Source organism: Chelon labrosus (assembly GCF_963514085.1).
Source record: "Chelon labrosus genome assembly, chromosome: 9".
Taxonomy (NCBI): Eukaryota; Metazoa; Chordata; class Actinopteri; order Mugiliformes; family Mugilidae; genus Chelon; species Chelon labrosus.
In genome coordinates this window covers 8,702,853-8,725,694 of record NC_140359.1, presented here as the reverse complement: position 1 = coordinate 8,725,694, position 22,842 = coordinate 8,702,853, and the positions used below count along the sequence as shown (strand labels likewise).

Here is a 22,842-nt window from a genome sequence, read left to right as displayed (position 1 = left end):
AAGACAGACTTGCTTTCATGGCAGCTACACAGCAGGGGGGTGGAGGACAGTAATATGTTCACAGGGATCCTAGATGAAAAAAAAATATCTTGACTGATTCCTGACATTTACTCCAAATTTACCGAGACTTTACTTATCTTCAATTATCTTTATTCTTCATGAAAGGGTACAGACAAAAACATGTTTTTATAGGACAGCATATTTATTATTACTTTTGGATGATCATATTAGAATACAAACATATTTTGCTTCTGGAGATACAAAATATCAAAATGCAAAAGACAAAGCTTCAGGTAGAAACAAACAGAAAGTAAGTATAGTTTTTGTTGTATGCCAAAGACCACACACCTTTGTTGAGCTTTCCAGCCATCGACAAATATTGCATTAACAGTGAGTGACTTGTTTGCCCGTAGTAATCAACAATCGGGAAATTACTAATTAATAAGGAAAAGGTCATGCTAAATTAGTTTCTCAATCAACAAAATATTGAAACAGCAGGACACAGTGAAGCACTGTTGGAGTTTCCACAATACTACAATAGGCCATCAAAACATTTAACTCATAAATCAGTTGACAATTTATTATTGCTTAATCAAGAGTCAGTAGTCTAAGGTATTACTAAAGTCCTTTGGCATTTTGTTTCAGTATTTATTAATTTATAAATCCTCATTTAGACCTAACAAAGAGTAAGACAATAGACAAGTCTTATAATCAAGGTATTAAAATTTAAGTGCAGTTTCAGCAAATTGTCTACGGTGTTAACCTTTATTCACAGAAACCTGCATACGGTGTACAGTAAAGGAGGTATATCAATAAAACCACAGTGTTTCATCTTCCTTACATCTTATATTTGCTTTTGCAGTCCATAAAAACCTTTTGGCAAGGTGAAACCATTCCCTACAGTATGTGTTACCCCTCCCCCTTTTCCCTGTAAACCAAACTACCATTGTACTCTTTGGTCTGTTCTCTTCTGTGTGAGTGACTTGTAATGTTTGTCTGGTACGTAGCACTAAAATGAACTACATCTACATTTAAAAACAAATTGAAAACAAAACTGTGGATGGACATGCTGTCAGCTGTACAATATTGAATTTTAAGATTCAGTTCTTCCCACTTGCTATCTTTGCCCGATTCACCTCCGCTACACAGTAACAGCTGCAGGGTCATCAGCTGGAGCCGCAGCTCATTGATTTTTTTTGCCACCACTACATCTCCCAGTGGGGGGGCAGTGGCCAGTTGGTGACTTCTCTCCTCTACACCCCCTGCACTTATTGGGGTGTTAAACCTTAGACACTACAGAGCCTCTACAGAAGAGCTTGCCTACTCACCCTACTCTGCCAGTTCTTTGCTGGCCTTCTGTAGTCTCACCCCGAGTCATACCAGCAGCGCAGACTTGGATTGCTGATTTATCCACAAATCCCCTGCATCCAGCTTCCACTGGGTAGACTGTTCTGATCCAGCTAGCCTCATTGCCAGTAGCACTTGAGCTGCTTGAACACATGTGATGCTGTTAACCCGTCCTCCCAAAGGATAGTAAGTTCTGTGACGAGGGCCTGCTTGGCAGGTGTAGACGGCACCGCGACATCTGGTCTGAGAGATGCTTGTGTGCTCTCGGTTTGGAAATACGGATGAAATAATATTTGATCAATTCTTTATCCAGTGGCCAATTTTTTGCAAAACTACCATCAACATCCTCATTAGCTGTAGCCGTACTAGAAAATGTTTGCTTTCCAAATGGTGAGCATTGTAAAATTGAGTCTTCATAACATGTGAATTGTGCATTTTGATCTCGTATATCCTGACTAGTCATCTGACATTTGACTAAAGCAGTTTACCAAAATACTTTGCATATGAGGATTTATACAGTAGGCATGCCATTGACCCATTGATATTTTATAGAGATAGACAAACCCTGTTTCCTGAAGAGCGGTTCTAAAGCTCACTGCAAAGCTCAAGCCATCGTCATCTTGGCAGTGCCTACCTCAACCTAACTCCTAAGAGGTGGAGGCGAATTAGTGATGCTTAGGCTGACAGCGATCCTTCTCTGATGGCACTTACCATGCTGCAAACATGTTTACAGCAGTTTTTGGCAATTCCTTCTCTTTTCAGTCCTGAAGATTGATGAGAGCTCTGAACATGTCTCAGTCACAAAGCTCATTCGAAAAACTATGGAATCCAAGTTGGTCATCTTGATGAAACGATACACCATTCAATCGATTCAAGATATTTATGCTTAAAAGTTTGTATTCTTCATGAAAGTAAAATGTGATGCATATGCTTGTGAGAACATGAACAATGGCGTAAGTAAAGTCACAGTGTTTTCAGAATCATGATTTTCGTTTGACAACTGTGAAAAATTGAAAGCTCAAATTACATGACTGTTTGATCAGATTTGTTGCTCATCAAATTGTGCAATTTGATATATACATACAAGTAGTCTTGTGCTTTCAAGTACTAGTGCTCTAGGACTTGGCTCTATTGTAGTGGCGTGAGGTTAGCAGGGTGTTGGGAGGGATAATGGTGCATCTTGTCAAGAGATCTGGAAAGCCTCTCATTGCTTTTGCAGCTCCCCTGTCCATTTGTTTGTCTCCTGTCAACAATGCTGGCAGCTGATCTTTCTCATCCTGATACTTCTCTCCCAGGATAGCTATGGAAACCTACATCCGTCAGAGGCAGCTCATCATGTCTCCACTCATCCCCTCTCGAGTCATAGGAGAGAATGAGCCTCTTACTGCTGTCTTCAACAAAGTCATTGCCACCCGGGAGGTCAATCACAAAGGCCAGGGTAAAATGAATTGCTCACAGACTGCGTGCTCCCCTGTGATTTCAGGGGGTCTCTCTTAATTGCCCTTTTTGTTTTGAGGAAGATAAATGATGTGTGAGAAGTCTGGAAGGTGCGTCCTTTTGACGTCTGCCTCATTGAATTTCTTTACATGTTTGTTGGCAGGACTGTTTGTGACCCTGAAGCTCCTCCCAGGGGACCTCAGCCAGGTCAGGAAGGACTACCCCCACTTTGTTGACCGCAGCACGGCTATCGTCAGGAAAATGGGCTTTCCAGAAATCATCCTCCCAGGTGGATTAAAGTCTTTGTTGTTGAGCACTGCTCCACATACACCATGGTCATGTTTATTTTAGTTGCTCACAGAGCCACAAGAAGTGTTCATAAATTCTCATCACATCCATCTGATCATCTGCTGTTCTTTCTCCAGGAAACGTGAGGAATGATATTTATGTAACGTTGCTACAGGGAGAGTTTGACCGTGGTAAAAAGAAGACACCCAAAAATGTAGAGGTCATACTAAGTGTGCATGATGATGAAGGGAATCCCATGGAGGTAAGGTAGACCAGTGAATGCAACAAATGGTCATATCACGTATAATTAAGCTTAAACTAGACAGCTTCTTCTTATAGTAACATCTGCAATGCTGCAGCATTGTCAAAACACTTACAGACTGGCAAATGTTAGCACATTAAGATTCAGCATTTGAAATAAAGTACATATGATAAGATATAAAGTATTGCAGTCTTTATTTCAACACCACCCCAAAGAGCTGCCAGCATGGGTATACACGCTTAGCCTTGTCTCAGTATCACTAATTAATCTCAAATGATTTATGTAACTGACTGTTCTCCTGTTGTCTTTTATTTTTGCTATGAATATACTCTTTGTCAGAGCTGACAGTGTACACAGAAAAGACAAAACTCACATTGCTCCTGTCATGTAAACTAATCCCTTTCCTTCAATAGAAAGCAATATTTCCAGGGGCTGGTTATGATGGCATAACAGAGTACAAGTCTGTCATTTACTACCAAGTGAAGCAGCCTTGCTGGAATGAAACGGTGAAGGTAAGCTCATGTCAGAGATCCATATGTGTCGCTCTGTCGCTATGAACATTGTTCTCTTAATTAGTTTTTTTCAAAGGGATTTGCTGGGGCTCAATATAATGAAATCATAATTTTAAGGAAATACGCTCAGAATGCGCTTACTCAAATCCCCCAACAGATAACATTTCTTCCATACCTGTAATCCTGCATTAACATGCACCTTAACTCCCTGCACTTTTCTGTCTTGCCATATAAGGTTACAATTCCCATTGAAGACGTATGCCGCTGCCATTTGAGGGTGATGTTTCGACACAGATCCTCCCAGGACTGTAAGTGACTATACCTTAACACCCCATGTAATCCTTCCACCATGTTAGATACAGCTAGAGTTGTTGGATTTGTTCCTGCTTATGCTTCTGTGTATCCTTCAGCCAGGGACAAATCTGAAAAACCCTTTGGTATGGCCTTTGTCCGGCTCATGAGAGGAGACGGGACCACTCTAAAAGATGGCAGGCATGAACTCGTCGTCTATAAGGTGGTGTTGCAAGATGAAGTTGCTATAGTTTTTATTTTACCTTAACTTTAATTATCAGAGCTTTAAAATAAGCAGGGAATTGTTTATTGCCTTTATCTAATTATATAAAAAGCTGTCTTGAATAGCTGACAGTAGGTATATGGATTATGCATGAATCTCTCCTCAATCAATAAATATGAAATTAGATCTCCACCGATCAATATGCTTCATGATTCATGCCCTGTTTTATGAATTTCTTAGGTTGACACGAAAAAAGCAGAGGATGCAAAGGTCTATCTCACCTTGCCAGCAACCTGGGCTGAAGTGGAAGAAAAGGAGAAGCAAACAGGGAAGCAGTTCCACCATTCAGGAGTGATTCCTGTGACTAAAGACAGCTTCCAGATCGCTACGCTCACTTGCTCCACTAAACTCACTCAAAATGGTATGGTAGGGCTCATCTCTATTTTTCACACTCTTCCACTGTACAATACCTAATATAAATATAGTTTTACATATAATATATAAAATGCTGATTTGTTAATCTTTTTTGATGCAGGTCTAATTCATTTTTTATATTTTTAACTTGCATAACTGATTTTGTAACACAGTCTTTCCTCCTGCCGTATCTATTCTGATATGTTGATATTTTTTTCTCTTTAGTGGATCTACTTGGCCTGTTGAACTGGAGGTCAAACCCCGAGGACCTGGACCAGATTTTGCAGAGGCTCATGGAAGTGGAGGGAGGAGAGATTGTAAAAGTAAAGCATATTTGATCAGTGTTGTCTAATGTTCTATGTAAAGGGACTTTCGTAATAGGTTTCTGATTTTTCCACAGTTCCTCCAGGACACTCTTGACGCCCTGTTCAACATCATGATGGAGACCTCAGAAAAGGACACTTATGATACCCTCGTGTTCAATGCCTTGGTTAGTCTTTAATGAAGACACACTGTGCGACAGTGTGATACAGTACATTTTTACCACAATTATCAATGGCATTACATCATACAGTGGTTGCTTGGCTCCCAGCTGAACCTATGGGTTCAGAAGGTTAGGAAATAAGACAAAAATAAATCTACTTCACAAATTATTTTTAACTTTTCCTCTAAAATGCGCTTTGTTGTGAAATTCAGTACTGAATATCTTGATCTCTGTGATAAATGCTTTGCGTTTGCTGTGACCACTTCTTAAAAGCCAGCGCCTTGTCGACCTAGTGAAGGCATTTAAAGCTGCAGTATGGCCCATCAGACCGGCTTGTCTGATGAGTGAACATCTTCAGAACCTGCACTTCAAAGACACATTTTAGATGGCGGAACTGGAAAGGCTGGTCTCACTATTGCTCTGACTTCTGAAAGCTGTAATAGAACATTCACACCCAGGCGTGTGGCGGTGGTGGTGACAAAGTAATCAAGATTTAAAATTCTCTCTCTGCTCTCTTTTTTGCATTTGTCACAAGTATTTCTGGCACGTTTCATGCAAACAACCGAGTTCAACACTATAAATGCCTTCTGGGAGAGAAAATGTGTTTTGTCATCCTCATAATTAAATAATATCGTGTCTTCCTCTTGATGTCTGTCTTTTCACTTCGCTTCTCAAATGTGGCCATTCGGAACAACTACACACTCATTTGCCTCTTCATGTTGTCAGACAGCAGTTCATGTGACCAAGTACTTTTCTACCAAAGCAGCAACAGTATGATGTTCTGTTTGCATTAGCATTAACAGCAACACTGTTTGCTGCACATAAGGGATAGAGTGGATCTTTGGGAATTGTTTTAACATGCTCTGATTTTGTTTCCTCCTCTTGTTTGTGTTCAGGTGTTCATAATCACACTTATTGGCGACATCAAATTCCAGCACTTTAACCCAGTACTGGAAACATACATCAACAAGCACTTCAGTGCCACTTTGGCTTACATGTGAGTACCCCTTCTGTATTCCCCACCTTTCGTGGTTTATCCTGTTTATATTTTAGGCCTTTTTGCGCTTCCTGTCCTCCCACAGCTAAATTATTAATATGCAGACCTTGATGCCTCACTCATTCACTTTCTTAGGAAGCTAACCAGGGTGCTTAACTACTACGTGGGCCATGCCGAGGAGCCCATCCTGGCCGAGAGGCTCTATGCAGCACTCAAAGCTCTCAAGTATCTGTTCAGGTTTATTGTGCAGTCCCGGGTTCTCTATCTTAGGTATTAGAAGCACTGCCACACAAAAATCCACTCATCACTTTTATAATCCTTTGGGTGACTTCTTCTAATGCACTGCCTTCATTCTCAGATTTTATGGAAACAGTGAAGATGGAGATGCTTTCTTCAACTCCATTCGAACACTTTTCCTCTCTTTCAACACTCTCATGGACAGACCTTTGGATGAGGGAGTGAAGATAAAGGTATGCTGAAGATGTACGGTTGATGTACGGCTGTTTTTTGCTTTATTTGTGGAAACACTTTAGGATTTCACCTTTGTATCATTTTGTAGCATCAATCGTTTTAAAAAGCCAGTCACACTGAAGATGAAGATGTTATTTGTCTTTGTATTTTTGTGTGTAAATGACTACAGTTATCCAGCAGAGAAAATTGAATACACTATCATAGACAAGTTATTGAAAAGTTGTACAAATGAACTGCTAAATAATGTGGGCTCCCCTGTTGGCAGACTACGGTACGGTGATGAAAAGCTCTGTTGAAAAAGCCTGTTAACTAGAGAATGAAATACATGCCCATGCTTCAGCCCGATGAGACATAATTGTTTGCTTTTTCAGGGGGCGATATTGAAATACCTCCCCAGCATCATTAATGACATCCAGACTGTGTTTGATCCTGTGGAGCTCAGGTAACTCTACAGAGAGTTTGCACAGCAGGAAATGATAATTGCCTGTCTCAGTGCAAATTATCATATTTACATCTGAGTAAAAGAGGCGTTATTCTCAATTCTTGCTGCTGTAAAATTAGCCTGTCATATGTTTCTCCTCATTAGTCCTCCATGACTATAATTACTAGATGTGAAATTTTGAAAAGCATTAACATTGTCACAGCTGCTCATTTGGCTTTTTTCCTTCATTCTCTTTTCAGCGTTCTAGTAGCGAAGTTCATTGAGAGCATTCCTGACTCGCAGCTCGTGCGACAGAAGCTGGGCTGCATGTGTAAAATGGTGGAGAGTGACCTTTTCAAGCAGCCAGGTAGAATTCCTCGAGGCTCAAAAACCACATAATGACATTTCACACAAGATGAAAGAGAGAAAAAAAATTCCGCTCCACATTACACTTACACACAAGTTTGTCAGGTCAGCTCCATGAACAGGAAATGTGCCGTGTGATCCAATGAACACCGGTTGTCTCTGTTCTCTTGCCACAGATTGTCGTGACGTGCTTCTGCCACTTGTTACTGATCAGCTGAGCGGCCAGCTGGATGACCACTCTAGCAAACCAGACTATGAGGCCTGTGTCCAACTGCTCAGCACAGTGTTGGACAGTCTGGACCGCAAAGATGTGGTGAGTACTCAACACCTTTAGACACACACAAGTTTAAAGGGTCACTACATCCAAATTATAGAAGTTATCCAAACACAATGAGGGGGTGGTTCTAAGCATCCCAAAATTATCAAGCAAAGTTGTTTCAAGATGCTTTACAGAAGCCACAATATTAAACCTCAGAGCAAGCACTAAGGTGGTGATGGCAAGCAAAAACTCCCTTTAAACAAGAAAGGACCTTGAGCATAAGAGAAGTGAGAAGGAGAATCAGAAGCAACTGATAAATTCATACATGCACCTGGACAAAGCATACATGCAAAATACACTGTCTGGCCAAAAAAAAAAGTCGCCACCTGGATTATCTAAGCCGATAGGTGCGAGCCTCCTATTGGATAATTACTGCATGGGTGATTATCTTTCAGCTAGCAACAAGTTATTTAACTGATGCAGAGAAAACATCTGAGGAGATTGCAGAAACTACTAAACTGGGTTAAGAACTGTCCAACGCATTATTAAAAACTGGAAGGATAGCGGGGAACCATCGTCTTGGAGGAAAAAATGTGGTCAGAAAAAAATCCTGATGAATTGTGATCGGTGATCACTTAAACGTTTAGTGAAATCAAATCGAAGAAAAACAACAGCAGAACTCAGGGGTATGTTTAATAGTGAAAGTAAGAGCATTTCTACACGTGCAATGTGAAGGGAACTCAAGGGATTGGGACTGAACAGCTCTGTAGCCTTAAGAAAACCACTAATCAGTGAGGCTAACCAGAAAAAAAGCTTCAATTTGCTAGGGAGCATAAAGATTGGACTCTGGAGCAATGGAAGAAGGTCATGTGGTCTGATGAGTCCAGATTTACCCTGTTCCAGAGTGATGGGGGCATCAGGATAAGAAGAGAGGCAGATGAAGTGATACACCCATCATGCCTAGTGTCTACTGTACAAGCCTGTGGGGGCAGTGCTATGATCTGGGGTTGCTGCAGTTGGTCAGGTCTAGGTTCAACAACATTATGTGCCCAAAGAATGAGGTCAGCTGACTACCTGAATATACTGAATGACCAGGTTATTCCATCAATGGATTTTTTCTTCCCTGATGGCATGGGCATATTCCAAGAGGACAATACCAGGATTCATGGGGCTCAAATTGTGAAAGAGTGGTTCAGGGAGCATGAGACATCATTTTCACACATGGATTGGCCACCACAGAGTCCAGACCTTAATCCCATTGAGAATCTTTGGGATGTGCTGGAGAAGGCTTTGTGCAGTGGTCAGACTCTCCCATCATCAGTACAAGATCTTGGTGAAAAATGAATGCAACACTGGATGGAAATAAATCTGGTGATATTGCAGAACTTCATCGAAACAATGCCACTCCAAATGCATGCTTTAATCAAAGCTAGTCCAACGAGTGTGTGACCTTTTTTTTGGTGCTATTTTTTTTTTTTTTTTTATGCCAGTGTATATAAACGACACAAACAGAATAACCTGATACCTACGTATAGTTGATGTGCTATAGAGTATAGTTCACATGTCCATGGGTACCTCACAGTAAAACTGCTGTTGTTCTGCATTACAAAGAGCTAATTGAGTTAACCCGGGCCTCTCTTAGAGGTTTTTTTTTGGGTACATATATCTGCAAGGAAGCCCCTTGGCAGACCCAGAGCACACTGGAGAGATTACTTATCCCATGTGGCTTGGCCTTCGGATTCCCCGGGAGGATGGTTTTATTCACTTGTCACACCTGGAATTAAAACCAGCAATGTAAAAAATGAGAAACAAGCAGTTCTGTTATTTGAATGAATAAGCCCTTTAATATTGACATCACTCTGCAGCATGTCTGCGTAGCTGTATTTGACTGAGACTGTTCTTTGTGTGCAGGGTCCAACCAGAGGGCACGTTCAGCTGATTATGGAGAGGCTTCTTCGCAGGGTTAATCGCACTGTCATCAGCATGGACAGATCGTCTCCTCTCATTGTAAGACACTGTGTGATATTGGAGCTGAAATGCGTCCTTGACAACTGCATTGTCTGCATTCAATTTTTCCATTAATAACACTGGCATCAACAATAGCTTAATACAGTCCGATATGTAAACTATAAGCTGTAAATGCATTTTCTTGAGGGATATTTTACTGTGAATTCACTGGGGGTAATGGTGGTCTCTCCTGTGGCAGGGCCATTATCTAGCCTGCATGACGGCCATCCTGAAGCAAATGGATGACATGCATTACGCCCACTACATCAGCACCTTCAAGACAAGACAGGATATCATTGTAAGTGTCCTAGTTCCTCCGCTGGTGGTTACAACTTGTCCTGAAACGTCTCATCAATAACAGGCATTAAACCACCCAGGCTACTTACTGCTCTTTAAGAGAATATTGATTATAGACATTTCATGCGGTGGATTGGACTGACATGATGAGGATGTCAGACTGCCTCCATTAAAGCTGTTGGAGTTTATGTGTGACGGACATATAGCAGCAATGCTGTGGATTATTTAGTCTGGTTTTTGGGCTTTTGAATATTATTTATAGTATTTGTTGGAACTGACAGCATGCGTAAACTGGCAGTAAAAATTTCATTATTCTTCTGTCTGAAGGACTTTCTCATGGAGACATTCATCATGTTTAAAGACCTCATGGGAAATGTTTTCCCCACTGACTGGATGATCATGAACCTGGTGCAGATGCAGGTATTCTTGAGGGCCATCAACCAGTACTCGAACGTCCTCAACATGTACTTTCTGGATCAGGCGCATTTTGAACTACAGGTGTGTCTCGTCCTCCTCTCCCTCAGTGGAGGTTACATTTTTTATTAAACACAGAATCAAAATCCAGCGTTATGAGAAGGTAATTACGCTATTAATATTTGAAAACCCTGCTTCCCTCACAGCTGTGGAATAACTACTTTCATTTGACCGTGGCATTCCTCTCTCATGAGGCACTGCAGTTGGAATCGTTCTCGCAAGAGAAACGAAATAAGATACTGAACAAGTGAGGTCGTTTACAAATCATCAAAAATATTATTTAAGAAGAGAGAACTTAATTTAACAGCTCTTTGATTTAAATTTACCACAGATACGGAGACATGAGAAAGACTATTGGATTTAAGATGAGAGATATGTGGTACAACCTTGGTGAGTATTTTGCACCATCTGATAACGTTGCTATTATCATACAGTTTGTGAAAAGGTTTATTTAGCTCTTGCCTGTAATGCAAAGGGAATAACAAGACAATGTTTTTTATTGTCCAGTTTCACACTGTGCTGTTGTTTTGTTTACCACATTATTAGATTTGTCCTCTTGTTTGTTGAGAAATGAAGATGGGGCTTATTGCCTTCATACTGTAATATTTCTGTGTGGTAATGTTTGTTGTCCCTCAGGCCCGCACAAAATGAAGTTCATACCAGCCATGGTTGGACCCATTCTTCAGGCCACACTTGTGCCTGAGCCAGAGCTGAGAAAAGCTACCATACCCATCTTCTTTGATATGATGCAGTGTGAGCACAACTTCAACCCTGGACGCACATTTGAAACGGTAAAAAGCTGTCTCAGAATTTCAGCCCTTTGGGTTTCTTTAATTTAGATTCTGCTAAAGCTGAATAAAAATGATATTTGAATGATGGTCTGTTTTAAAAATTCTCTTCTTATCTTTGCAGTTTGAGAACGAATTGATAACAAAATTGGATCAAGAGGTAGAAGGAGGCAGAGGGGATGAACAGTATAAAGTCCTGCTGGAGAAAACGTAAGGCATAGGAGCAGATTAAATTTCTTTTATTCTGAACTACTTATTCGGTAGTACAACACACCAATCACAAATCCGAGTCTGTCCTATTGAGAAATTCACACTGGATTACAATAAAGGCCTTTCTGATTGTGTTTTGATAAAGCCATAAAGGAGCAAGAAGGATCTAATGATCTGAATCAATAGAAACCTTTGAGGCTAAAAAATTTTTTAAACGGATAATCTAGAAATAAACTGAGAGTAGTCTATAAAGGATATTTGTTTGTGTGTGCAGATTGCTGGAGCACTGCAGACGCCACAGATACCTGTCCCAGTCAGGAGAGGAGCTGGCTCTGCTGCTGAGCAGCCTGCTGGAGAATCTGCTGGCGTACCGCACCATCACACATGATGAAAGTCCTGAGCACCGAATGAGCTGCACCGTCAATGTGCTGGTATGCTCTGTGTTTGTCAACTAAAGAGTTAATACTATTCGTGTACATAAAGCAATTACTCGTGCAAACTACCTGAGAGAATATGGAATGTATGGAATATGGAGTTAATAATTTTTTTCCTGCAGAATTTCTACAAAGAAAAGAAGAGGGAGGACATTTACATCAGGTGAGTCAGATGGAGACACTGAGCATTTGGATCAAGAGACTACCTGTGTCTTAACTGCTGTTCTTTTGAAAACAGGTACTTGTACAAACTGCGAGATTTGCACCTGGACTGTGAGAACTACACAGAGGCAGCCTACACTTTGCTACTACATGCTGAATTACTGGAGGTGTGTGACACATCACAGTCTTTTTTTGTGTGTGCCTGAGAGTGTGATAAGAATTTTTATGTTTGACTTGCTTAACCTTTGCTTAATTCTTCTAAATGTTCACCTGTGTTGATGTATCATATTCACTTCCCCAGTGGTCTGACAAACCTTGTGCACCTCATCTGATACCTCGTGACGGGGACCATGTGTGGACCCAACAGGAGCTGAAAGAAAGGCTCTTCCAAGAGATCATATGTTACTTGGACAAGGGCAAGGTGATTATTAACTTCTCTGCATGTGAGCTGTTGTCTTACCATGAAGCATGAATTACTCAGAAGTATTACACAGCATTGTAAAACTCATGAGGAAGTTGCATAACGGCACACCCCAGCCACAGAGCTCTGACTTGTGAGAGTATTTATACCTCTCACTGGTTGCTACACTTCAACTGTTAACCCACAAAGTTGTAAGGTTGGGGCGGGGGAGGGGGAGGGGGAGGGGGGTATGCGAACCAGATGGCACATCTAGGGTGTGTTTGTGTGTTTTCATGTTCTTTAATGACTAAGTGATGCATGTCATCTCAGATGTGGGAGAAGGCCATTGAACTGGGCAAACAGCTGGCCAAGATGCATGAGAGCCACATGTTTGATTTCATGGAGCTGAGCCAGCTGCTGGTAAGAGGATGCATGCATCATAATTCAGGCTTCAGACAGTCATTACTAAAACCTCAGAAAAAGTCAGCTTCACAAAATGATCTAAACTGAAATAAATACAGATTTATTGTTATTGCTTACTAATTTAAAATGATTCTGAAATCAGAAGAATGTCAGCTTGTTGAAAGCTACAAATGTCTGATCAGAGATAATTGTGTGGTAGCCTGTTAACCCAACTCATTTGCACCTGATCCTGTCTGCTGATACTGCAGAGATTGAAAGTATTATGGAGAGTCTATTCATACAGTCTCTGAGCGCTAATCATTTAGTGAAATTGTGCTCCATAAATATTTTTCTCAAAATTCTAAGTAAACCAGAGGTTTTATTATATGAATAGGCTTGTTTGGTGACTACTAACAGACTTATTGCCACACACTCTGTATGTACTGCAGCAGTAGCATCTTCTTTGTCCTCTGTTACAGAAAAAACAAGCCCAGTTCTATCAAAACATAATGCATGCAATGCGGCCACAGCCAGAGTACTTTGCTGTTGGATATTATGGACTTGGATTTCCTTCTTTCCTCAGGGTAAGAAAATTATTACCTATCTCAATAAATAGAAACTTGGAGAAACCCTCCTCTGTGTGTTCCTATGCGATGAGCTGTCTTTTTATAAAAAAGTCTTGGGCCAATGTGTAATAATACTGATAACGGTTATTGGCTTTTTGATGACACAAGAGAATGTCAGGATGAACACAGTCTCGTCAGAGCATTATTCATGCACACGTCTCATATATTATGGAAAATAAGCTCAGTCTTAATTCTAGCTTTTCAGTGAATTGTATTTGAACAGGGATTTACACTGTAACTGATTTATGGAGCCCAATGAAATTTTCTGCTGCAGAACAAGATGTTCATCTACCGAGGCAAAGAGTATGAGTGGCTTGAAGACTTCAGCTTAAAGCTGCTCTCTCAGTTCCCAAATGCAAGTCGGATGACCAGTACAGCGCCCCCTGGAGACAACATCAGCAACTCCTCTGGACAATGTATCCTTTTAATCATAAGCTACACAAACACAACTCATTTGCCAAGATCTTTGGGAAGATCCCTCATGGGAAGACGATGAATTGCCTTAAAATGTGGTAGAAACTTTCAGGATGAACTGTGATAATGTGTGTTTGTGTCTAAATGGCTCCAAACTGATACTCCAATTGTCTACAGCTGTACATTGTGTTCATAGCTAATTCGCAATTGTTAGAAAAGACCATTGACAATATATAAAATAATAGAAATAGTCATTGTTTTAGACCAAAGGGGTAAACATGGCTAACATTAGCATGTTATAAGTTTTATTGTGAGCATGCTTATGTTCGCATTTAGTCCCTAAATATAGCCCCACAGAAGAGAGCACTTAGTTTTATTTGACAATTACAGATTTTAAGAAATCTGGTTCACTGTCTTCTTCTCCACAATGTTCCTGGCCCTGTCCTTAACTGAACTTAACAGACATCCAGTGCTTTACTGTCAAGCCTGTTCTCACTATGCCACACCAGTTTAAAGACAAGGGGGTTCCAGAGCAGATATTAAAGTGTGTAACAGAACACTTAAAGGCTGATTTATCTTCTTGTGAATATCCTGGGATTTATAGTTCTCTGGGCAAAGTGCTAACTCAGTGCTGTCCTTTCCTGTTCTCTTGTAGCTATTACAGAACCAATGAAGTGGATCAGTTCCAGTATTCCAGGCCCTTCAGGAAAGGTGAAAAGGACCCAGACAATGAATTTGCAGTAAGCACTTTTTAAATCTACTTTGAAGCAATGAACTCATGTGTACTTACATACCCAGAAGTTAAATAAAACATAAGAATGCACATGTGTAACTCTGGAGATTACAAAAGACATGAAAATGCCACTCTTGAATTATTATTTATTTATTATTTGTAACTGCTATTTATTCTGCCTTACAGACCATGTGGATCGAGAGAACAACTTACGTTACTGCATATCGCTTCCCAGGGATTCTCAAATGGTTTGAAGTCAAATCTGTCTCAGTGGTAAGAAGCAGCTATGACGCTCAGAGTTGTTTCTTCTCTTTTCACAGTTTCTGTTACTCAAAATCTTCCATATACACATAATTCACCATGTAATTCTTGTCCACCGGGCAGGAGGAGATCAGTCCTTTGGCGAACGCCATTGAAACCATGGAGATGGCCAATGAGAAGCTGAGTAACCTTGTGCAACAACAAGCCTGTGATCGCTCACTGTCCATCAATCCGCTGTCCATGATGCTCAGTGGCATTGTTGACCCTGCCGTCATGGGTGGCTTCTCCAACTATGAGAAGGTTTGATTTTTTAATTTAATATGACAGCTCTCTGTAGAGTGCACCTTTTTTAAACATACAAAGAAATCACCTTATTAAGAGGGAACCCTTGGAGTAATTTTGAAACAAATTCAATGCAGGTTGTTCTGTGAGGATAAATGCTAACATTAGGATGCTAACATGCTCCCCGATTACATCAGATTTAAGTATAATTTAAGTATAATGTTTCTAAATTAGCCCTCCTAGCTTGGGTGTAGGCATGCAATCATTTGCTTATTAAAATCTGTTATTTTATTATATAACAACGTAGGCCTGTATGCTATATATTAGATAGGACAACACGCATGTTCTTTCTTTCTTTCTTTCTTTCTTTCTTTCTTTCTTTCCATCCATTTCTAAGGTTGACTAATCAGAACCAGAGCTTTTTACTTGTATTGTCACGATCTGGCTCGTAAACCATGACAAAATAACAAAGAAACACGGCTAAACATAAAGGTGAACTAATTTATTTAAACAAACCAGCAGAACCTATAAGAATTAATGAGATTTGAGTTTGAGGATCAGTGTGTCTGTTGATGGATGCATGATAGTGTATGTGCATTGGTGATGGGTGTTAAAACAAAACAAACAGGCCAAAGCCAACACAACCAAAACCCATGTTGGAGTCCAGGTGGAAGATGAGAGAGAGAGAGTGAGGATTATGACTGCCAGGTTTTATAAGCTCAGGGAGACTGGCCAGGTGCTCCCAATTGCTCAAATTAGACCCGCCCACTGAGGTACCTGCAGAAACAGACAAGACAAGACGAAAAACACAAAACAGGCCCTAGTGGCAGGTGGCCGTCACACCCCCCTCCATAAGAAGGGATTCCAATCCCAGAATCCAACCAAAATACATAATGAGGACATTACAGAATACCCCCAGGAACCAACTAAAGTATATATAACTATAACATTTAGCAAATATTCTATTTTTATTTGCCCTATATAGGCTATATGTATATACACATTTATTTTATTTTTTTCTCTCAATCATACGACCATGACTATGACTATAACCAATGATAGCAACCATTGATCAGCAAAACCATGAATTGTACTAAAGCAGGGGTGCTCATTACGTCGATCGCGATTGACCGGTAGATCGTGAAGGTAGTGCGGGTAGATCGCGTGCCATTGAAATTTTTTTTTAGATGTTAGTCTAAAACATTCATGTATTGCAACTCCAAAACGAACAGCAAGACAAACTTTATATTTGCAACATGCCCTCAGTTCAGCGGAATACATCCACAGCCACGCACAAATTCAACAACAACTCCAGACTACCGTCTTTCTTAAAGAGACAGCGCTATTTTTCTAAAGGTGCAGTACACCAATTTTTCTTGATAAAACTAAAAACAAAGATGGATAGAGCTTTTAACACTGTAGCAACAATTAATATGACTATATATATATATATATACACACACACACACACACACACACACGGGTAGATCATTTTGACTTGGTCATTGTAAAAGTAGCTCACAAGCCAAAAAAGTGTGGGCACCCCTGTACTAAAGTGTCTGCAAACGTTGTACGAGAGAAGGGCTGTTAGCACGGCTACAATGAAATTTCTGTTGTTTGAAGTCGGTTACATTTGTACAGTACATACCAGACACCAGTCTTTAAATCCATTATTCAAGAGTACAGAGCAGCAAAAAACAGTTTCACTGTGCCTTTCCTGGCAGACTACATTATATTTGTTAAATCTTAGCTGTCTGCTGAATCAGGCTCAGGTTGCGTTCACAGTTCTAAAGTAATTGTTTTGGAAAGAATATAATGCAACCACACAGTGGCAAACTACACTAATAAAAGATAAATTGTACGACTGCGAAGATAAATGGATGAATTTGTAAATAAAATTTTTCATTGACTGGCTGGCCTCTAGCCTGTTATCAGCTGCAAAGTTATATTCATAAGGGAACCGCTGTGGTGTGTGCCGTGTTGTGCTTTGTTGTGTTGTGGAAACCTGTTTATTTTTGTTTTCTAATATATTTCAAGCGACCCTGCTTAAAAATTGCCCAGTTTTCATGTTATTTTCTCCCTGCGTAGGCATTCTTCACAGACACCTACATCCAACAGCACCCAGATGACCACGAACGCATTGAGGTCCTTAAACAACTCATTGCCCTGCAGGTAAATCTTTCCATCATCATTTTCATTGACACTGGCTTCAAGCGGAGCACGTTTTGTAACACTTAAGTGCTCGTCTTCCCCTCCAGATCCCTCTCCTGGCAGATGGAATTCGTATCCACGGGGAGAAGACAACGGAGCAGCTGAAGCCCTTACACAACCGTCTGGTTACTTGCTTCCAAGACCTTCGGGAGAAAGTGGAGAAGCATTATGGCGTCATAACCTTGGTATGTTGCCAACTGCAAACTCAATTTAATGTAAGAGAGTGCCAACTTAAGCTATTGGCCCTCTTGCCTTCCTATCAAACGCTTCTCATTCAAAGCAGAGTGTACATTATATTAGCACAGGAGCATAAATCTTCCTTTAGCCAGTGCATTGCGACCTGTGTTTTGCTTGTCATTGTGCCCTTCCCCTGCCAAGATCCCTCGATGATGCTTAATCCCATTTGTGTGTCCCAGCCCTGCTCTCTTGCTGAGAAGAAGAAAAGTCGCGTGGGCTCGGTGGTGATGCCCTACATCCTGTCCTCCACCTTGCGCCGCATGTCCACTGTCTCAACCCTCTCCAACGCCTCCTCAGGCCTTTCAAGCGGCTCGGCATCCTCAGATGGACCATCCTGCCTTTCCTCCCAAGAGTCAGTCCCTACGCCCTCTCCCTGCTTCGCTTGTCTATATTTACACCCTGTTTGATTTTTAGCTCACTGTAGACAGTGCTTATGTTAAACATTGATGTTTTTTTTTCTTTGTTCTAAAAGTCACAGTACAGTTTGTGCATCTGATTGTACATCTTCTTTTCTCTGCCTCTGGTCATTCACAAACAGTTCCTTATTGTCCCATCCCAGTGATCGCAGGGCATCCATTCTGTCCCGCTCAGAGGAGGACAACAGGATTGCAAGGAAGAACAGGAAAGAGTGGAGTGTGAGCAAATCCCAGGTCCTACTGGAGAGGCAGTCAGATGCGGATGAGGTAAGTCCTTATGTGCAAGAACTGTTATATATTGTATATATGTTGTGCTATTTTTATTTCTGTGTAAAGCATGCTGCACTTTAACTCAGGGGATCTAATAATCAGGTGCATATCAAGAACATATCATTCTCACACAAAGTTTTTGTTATTCAGTTGTGAATTGCTAGCACCTCTGTTGTGCATAACTGTTTCACATGGAAGCCTGTATGTTTGTTTTCCACCTTATTTCCAGACTCCTCCAGAGAAGCAGCAGAGACCCAAGAGTTTACAATTAGGAGACAGACGGCTTACCCTCTCCCTGTTCCAGGGAGTTTCATCCCAGCTGAGTCTGTCTAACCCTCTCAGCCCGCTACCTGCCTCTCCACACACACCGCACACACCTCGAAGCTCCAGTAAGTAGCAAAAAAAAACTACCTGACAGTCACCGCACTGCATGTCATCATTTTATTTTGTCTTAAAAATGTACCTTGCATACAGAAGAAGGTTTCTCACTAACCTTGTGTAAGCACACTCTGGTCTATAGCCCTAATCAGGTCACATAAAAAAAAACGCATATCCACAGATGCATGCGGCCTGAAAGGCTTTTATGTCTTCTCTCCTGTGGCAGGTTATTCATCACTTCTCAGTGACAATGATGCCAATACCATTGACACTCCAGGGACTCCCCCACCCATGCCTCCGAAGAAACACCCGCACGAGATTGACAACCCTGGGTTCTCTTCAGAGGTACATTTGCTCAGAGAATATAGCACCCCCTCACAAATGCATATTTAATGGAATGTAAACGCTAAAATATTCTGTTTTTATTTTTATTTGAAGTCCTAACACAGAACTCTCTTCTCTCTTACCCCAAAGTTCACTCCTCCACTGCCAATGAAAATTGAGAGCAAGCCTCCCCCACCACCTCCTAAAACGCGGAAGTCAATGTTCCCCTCGTATGAGCATCCCCCCCAGTAAGGCTCCACCAGGGCACAGACCTTAAAGTTTTACTAATTCTCTGTTTTGGCTGTGATGGAAACCACAGTAACAGATGTGGCATTGTAGAAATGTGACACTTAGGGTACTGTTTTTAGATCTTTACACGTATGCAAGATTCTCAGTGAGGAAAAAGTATTTCTGATGAAAGTCACTTATAATTCCAAGTAGTCGTTTTGTTCTCAACTTTTAACTGTTGTTTTGTTTTTAAAGTGCAAGAAAGGATATGTGTGGGGTTACTGTAATAAGTACTACTGTGTGAAAATAGCATGCCAATTTCGGGTCCAGTCTTAGATTCAGAGTGCTTTTTAAAAGGTAATGGAAATATTTTCTTGATGAAGAGATGCAGTAGTTTTTTTTTTGTTGTTTTTTTTTTTTTTTTTTAAATCACTCGCAGGGAAAAGGAAAGACCAACGTTACAATGTAATATTTTTTATGCGTGCGTTGAGTGACACTGGATGACTCATGTCCCCTGTAGCTGTTTACTGACATTCCATATTTGAACAGGATAAAGCTGCATTACATACATGTGGCACTTAATCAAGAGCAGGGAATACAATGTACAGAATGTAACTGTTAGTTTGAAAAGTAGTTAATTCTTGTCTGATCAAAGCAATTTTCGAAAAACCACAATGTTTCAGAGACACTGGATGGCATTTTTGAATGTGGTGCAGATTGTATATTTGTATTGATCTTTATGATGAACTGAATAGTGTAACTGATGCTTCCAAGTCATAGTACATCATGTTGATGGCAGCGTTCAGCGGAAATCAGTTTTTCTTTGAAGGACTTAGTTTGACAATTTGGAAATACTCTCGTTTGCATCCTTGCTGAGAAACAATACAATAAATATGCAGCTTAACTCAGGTTAGCTTAGCATGTAATTTGGAAAAGGTTGAAACGACTAGCCTGGCTGTCTGTTTGAAGGGAACAAAATCCACCTACCAGTACCTCCAAAGTTCAATTAATACGTTCCATCTTGTTAGTTTAACCTTTACAAAGCAGCTATTTGTGAGTTTGGAAGCACTAAAGTGAGATAATTACCGCTCCAGGCCAAGAGATAGTCTGTCACATTGCCTCCTGTAAAATCACTAATTGTTTTTATACCATTGTAAACAAATGAGATGTGACTTTTTAATTAGAGGTGCTGGAAGGCAGATTCTGTTACCCTTATACAGAGCCCAGCTAGCATTTTATAATCTTTATGCTAAGCTAAGCTACGTGTTTCCAGCTCCAGCTATACATGGGACTGCACATCTCAGCATATTTTCCAGTAATTCAGACTGGTCCTTTAAAGAACCCTAAACACTGCATGGTACACGCATGAATGCCTGTGAAGCTCACTTCAGTTTGATATTTCAGGTGTCGGTAGATTTTCTATTTTTATCAGTACATTGTTGAAATTTAAATTATTGCTATTCATTCATAGTTTTGCACACCAGCGTGTACAGAGATGGTTTTTATTTTTAATGCAGTGTAATCTGACTATATTTTCAAGGTACTGCTTTATTGTGCGCTGTCTCAAATTTTTTAAAGGAAGCAATACAACGTATGTGCCTTCAGAATGCTAAATCTATGCATGTTAGGTGTTTTGAAAATGAAACTGGTATTTTAGTTTAATTTTTTAATTGTTTGACAAGGCATTCATTTCTTTGTACAGTACACATTTCCTAACAAGCATCAAAGGAATTTTATACAAACAGTGCCTCGAGAGATATACTATACGATGATTTTCTTTCATTTTTTTTTTTTTTTTTTTTTTTTTATGAACAAACTGTCGACTGAACAAAAATAAAGAGATCCTGAAAGGCCAGAGATGACATTGATTATTTTATAGAAAGGCATCTTCTCCATCTCTCCTGTCAACGTGGAGAATACAGATTACTCTGTGTGCCCTCACTGGAAACGCAGCGTTCCCACAGACACTCCTTTGGATGCTACTGATAGCATGAAAAATGACACATTCAAGCTCAAAACATCCAACAAACTGGTGATTTATATAATTCAGACAGTTCGATTAGATGTTGGTAAATTATGCCGCTATGGCTCATGCTGGAGCTGTGGGGTCATTATCTGCAGAGGCCGCACACAGGGAGGAGTTTAGAGTTTATAAGATGTTTATTGGAGTAATGTGATGGGGGGGATGGTCTTGCTAATCTGGGTTGTTAATGGCCTGTTCCTTCCTGTCAGATAGTGTGGTACAGGATATCACTCTTCCTGCAAGTCTCAGGAGAAATAAACGTTTGAAGTGATATTCACTCATGCAAAGAGAGAAGCATCGTAGCTGCCAACTTTAGCTGTATGCTCAGGAACATCTCCATGGAAACGATCTCAATACTGTAACATGTTTACAACTTTACGCTGCATCAGTTCTGAGAACATGAATCCCAACATTTTTCTTGTCATTTGCATTGCAGACTATAAGCCGGTGACATACGCTACCGGTCAAAAGTTTTAGAACACCACACTTTTTCCAGTTTTGTACTGAAGATTATTCAGTTTAGTGTCTCATTACACTCTGAAATGAAAGCATAGAACAAATAAGCAATTTGAGTTGAAAAAGAAATCATGGAATCAATTCATAGACCAAAATGTATTCTAAACTTTTGACTCATCAAAGTAGCCACCTTTGGCAGATATAACAGCTGAACACACTCGTGACATTCTTTCTACAATAGAAATCAAATATTCTTCAGAAAGTTCTTCCCAAGTCTGTTGCAGAAGTTCCCATAAATGTGTGGCACTTGTAGGTTGCTTGGCTTTCACTCTTCTGTCCAGTTCATCCCAAACCAGCTCGATGGGGTTTAAGTCTGGAGACTGTGCTGGTCACTCCATGTTTTCAAGCTTACCATCTTGTTCGTTTTGGTTCAGGGTGCCTCTCACTCTGTACAAGTCACCGACCTTGGATCCAGCAAAACAGCCCCAGACCATCACACTTCCTCCTCCATGTTTGACTGTCGATGTCACACACTGTGGAACCATCCTCTCACCTACTCGACGGCGTACAAAGATCCTGTGTGATGAACCGAAGATTTGAAATTTTGATTCATCAGTCCATAATACCTTCTTCCAGTCTTCAGTAGTCCAATGGCGGTGTTTCATGGCCCAGGTGAGCCTCTGTCTTATTCTGACATCTTAGCAATGGCTTTCTTGCTGCAACTCGTCCTGTCAAACCTGCAGCTCGAAGTCTTCTCTTCACAGTTGAAACTGAGACTTGCTTACTACGACCACTATTAAGCTGTGCTTGAAGCTGTTGTCCTGTGAGCCGCCTATCACGCAAGCTGTTAACTCTCAGAAATTTTTCCTCTGATTCAGTTGTGGCTTTGGGACTACTAGACCTCTTCCTGTCAGAGTTCCCCCCAGTTTCAGAGTGCCTTTTGATGGTGAAGAAAACTGTACTCACTGACACCTTGACTTTCTTTGCAATTTCCCTGTAGGAAAGACCTACATTTTTAAGTGTTATGATGGTCTGTC

The 22,842-nt window shown here is 40.6% G+C and overlaps 1 protein-coding gene across 3 annotated transcripts in view; it reads left to right on the top strand.

Annotated features, from left to right (window-relative positions):
• Positions 1 to 21,181, top strand: part of dock5 (dedicator of cytokinesis 5) — a 31,075-nt gene extending 9,894 nt beyond the window's left edge. Inside the window, exons 12-51 of one of the 3 annotated variants that reach the window (XM_084551858.1) lie at positions 2,643 to 2,785; positions 2,948 to 3,073; positions 3,210 to 3,334; positions 3,748 to 3,846; positions 4,082 to 4,154; positions 4,257 to 4,360; positions 4,601 to 4,781; positions 5,000 to 5,097; positions 5,175 to 5,264; positions 6,155 to 6,255; positions 6,391 to 6,525; positions 6,614 to 6,725; positions 7,098 to 7,168; positions 7,408 to 7,514; positions 7,690 to 7,826; positions 9,684 to 9,779; positions 9,979 to 10,077; positions 10,491 to 10,574; positions 10,697 to 10,797; positions 10,882 to 10,940; positions 11,187 to 11,341; positions 11,463 to 11,548; positions 11,823 to 11,979; positions 12,105 to 12,145; positions 12,221 to 12,311; positions 12,446 to 12,565; positions 12,875 to 12,964; positions 13,426 to 13,530; positions 13,847 to 13,988; positions 14,449 to 14,530; positions 14,642 to 14,726; positions 14,906 to 14,992; positions 15,104 to 15,280; positions 17,351 to 17,434; positions 17,521 to 17,658; positions 17,890 to 18,062; positions 18,249 to 18,393; positions 18,626 to 18,785; positions 19,001 to 19,119; positions 19,249 to 21,181. In XM_084551858.1, the coding sequence (XP_084407984.1) occupies positions 2,643 to 2,785; positions 2,948 to 3,073; positions 3,210 to 3,334; positions 3,748 to 3,846; positions 4,082 to 4,154; positions 4,257 to 4,360; positions 4,601 to 4,781; positions 5,000 to 5,097; positions 5,175 to 5,264; positions 6,155 to 6,255; positions 6,391 to 6,525; positions 6,614 to 6,725; positions 7,098 to 7,168; positions 7,408 to 7,514; positions 7,690 to 7,826; positions 9,684 to 9,779; positions 9,979 to 10,077; positions 10,491 to 10,574; positions 10,697 to 10,797; positions 10,882 to 10,940; positions 11,187 to 11,341; positions 11,463 to 11,548; positions 11,823 to 11,979; positions 12,105 to 12,145; positions 12,221 to 12,311; positions 12,446 to 12,565; positions 12,875 to 12,964; positions 13,426 to 13,530; positions 13,847 to 13,988; positions 14,449 to 14,530; positions 14,642 to 14,726; positions 14,906 to 14,992; positions 15,104 to 15,280; positions 17,351 to 17,434; positions 17,521 to 17,658; positions 17,890 to 18,062; positions 18,249 to 18,393; positions 18,626 to 18,785; positions 19,001 to 19,119; positions 19,249 to 19,350 (4,480 nt within the window). In that variant the 3' untranslated portion in view covers positions 19,351 to 21,181. Of the gene's footprint in view, positions 1 to 2,642; positions 2,786 to 2,947; positions 3,074 to 3,209; positions 3,335 to 3,747; positions 3,847 to 4,081; positions 4,155 to 4,256; positions 4,361 to 4,600; positions 4,782 to 4,999; positions 5,098 to 5,174; positions 5,265 to 6,154; positions 6,256 to 6,390; positions 6,526 to 6,613; positions 6,726 to 7,097; positions 7,169 to 7,407; positions 7,515 to 7,689; positions 7,827 to 9,683; positions 9,780 to 9,978; positions 10,078 to 10,403; positions 10,575 to 10,696; positions 10,798 to 10,881; positions 10,941 to 11,186; positions 11,342 to 11,462; positions 11,549 to 11,822; positions 11,980 to 12,104; positions 12,146 to 12,220; positions 12,312 to 12,445; positions 12,566 to 12,874; positions 12,965 to 13,425; positions 13,531 to 13,846; positions 13,989 to 14,448; positions 14,531 to 14,641; positions 14,727 to 14,905; positions 14,993 to 15,103; positions 15,281 to 17,350; positions 17,435 to 17,520; positions 17,659 to 17,889; positions 18,063 to 18,248; positions 18,394 to 18,625; positions 18,786 to 19,000; positions 19,120 to 19,248 lie in introns of all 3 variants that reach the window. The other 2 variants (XM_084551857.1, XM_084551856.1) reach the window with 2 other exon arrangements.
• Positions 21,182 to 22,842: the final 1,661 nt, after the last annotated feature.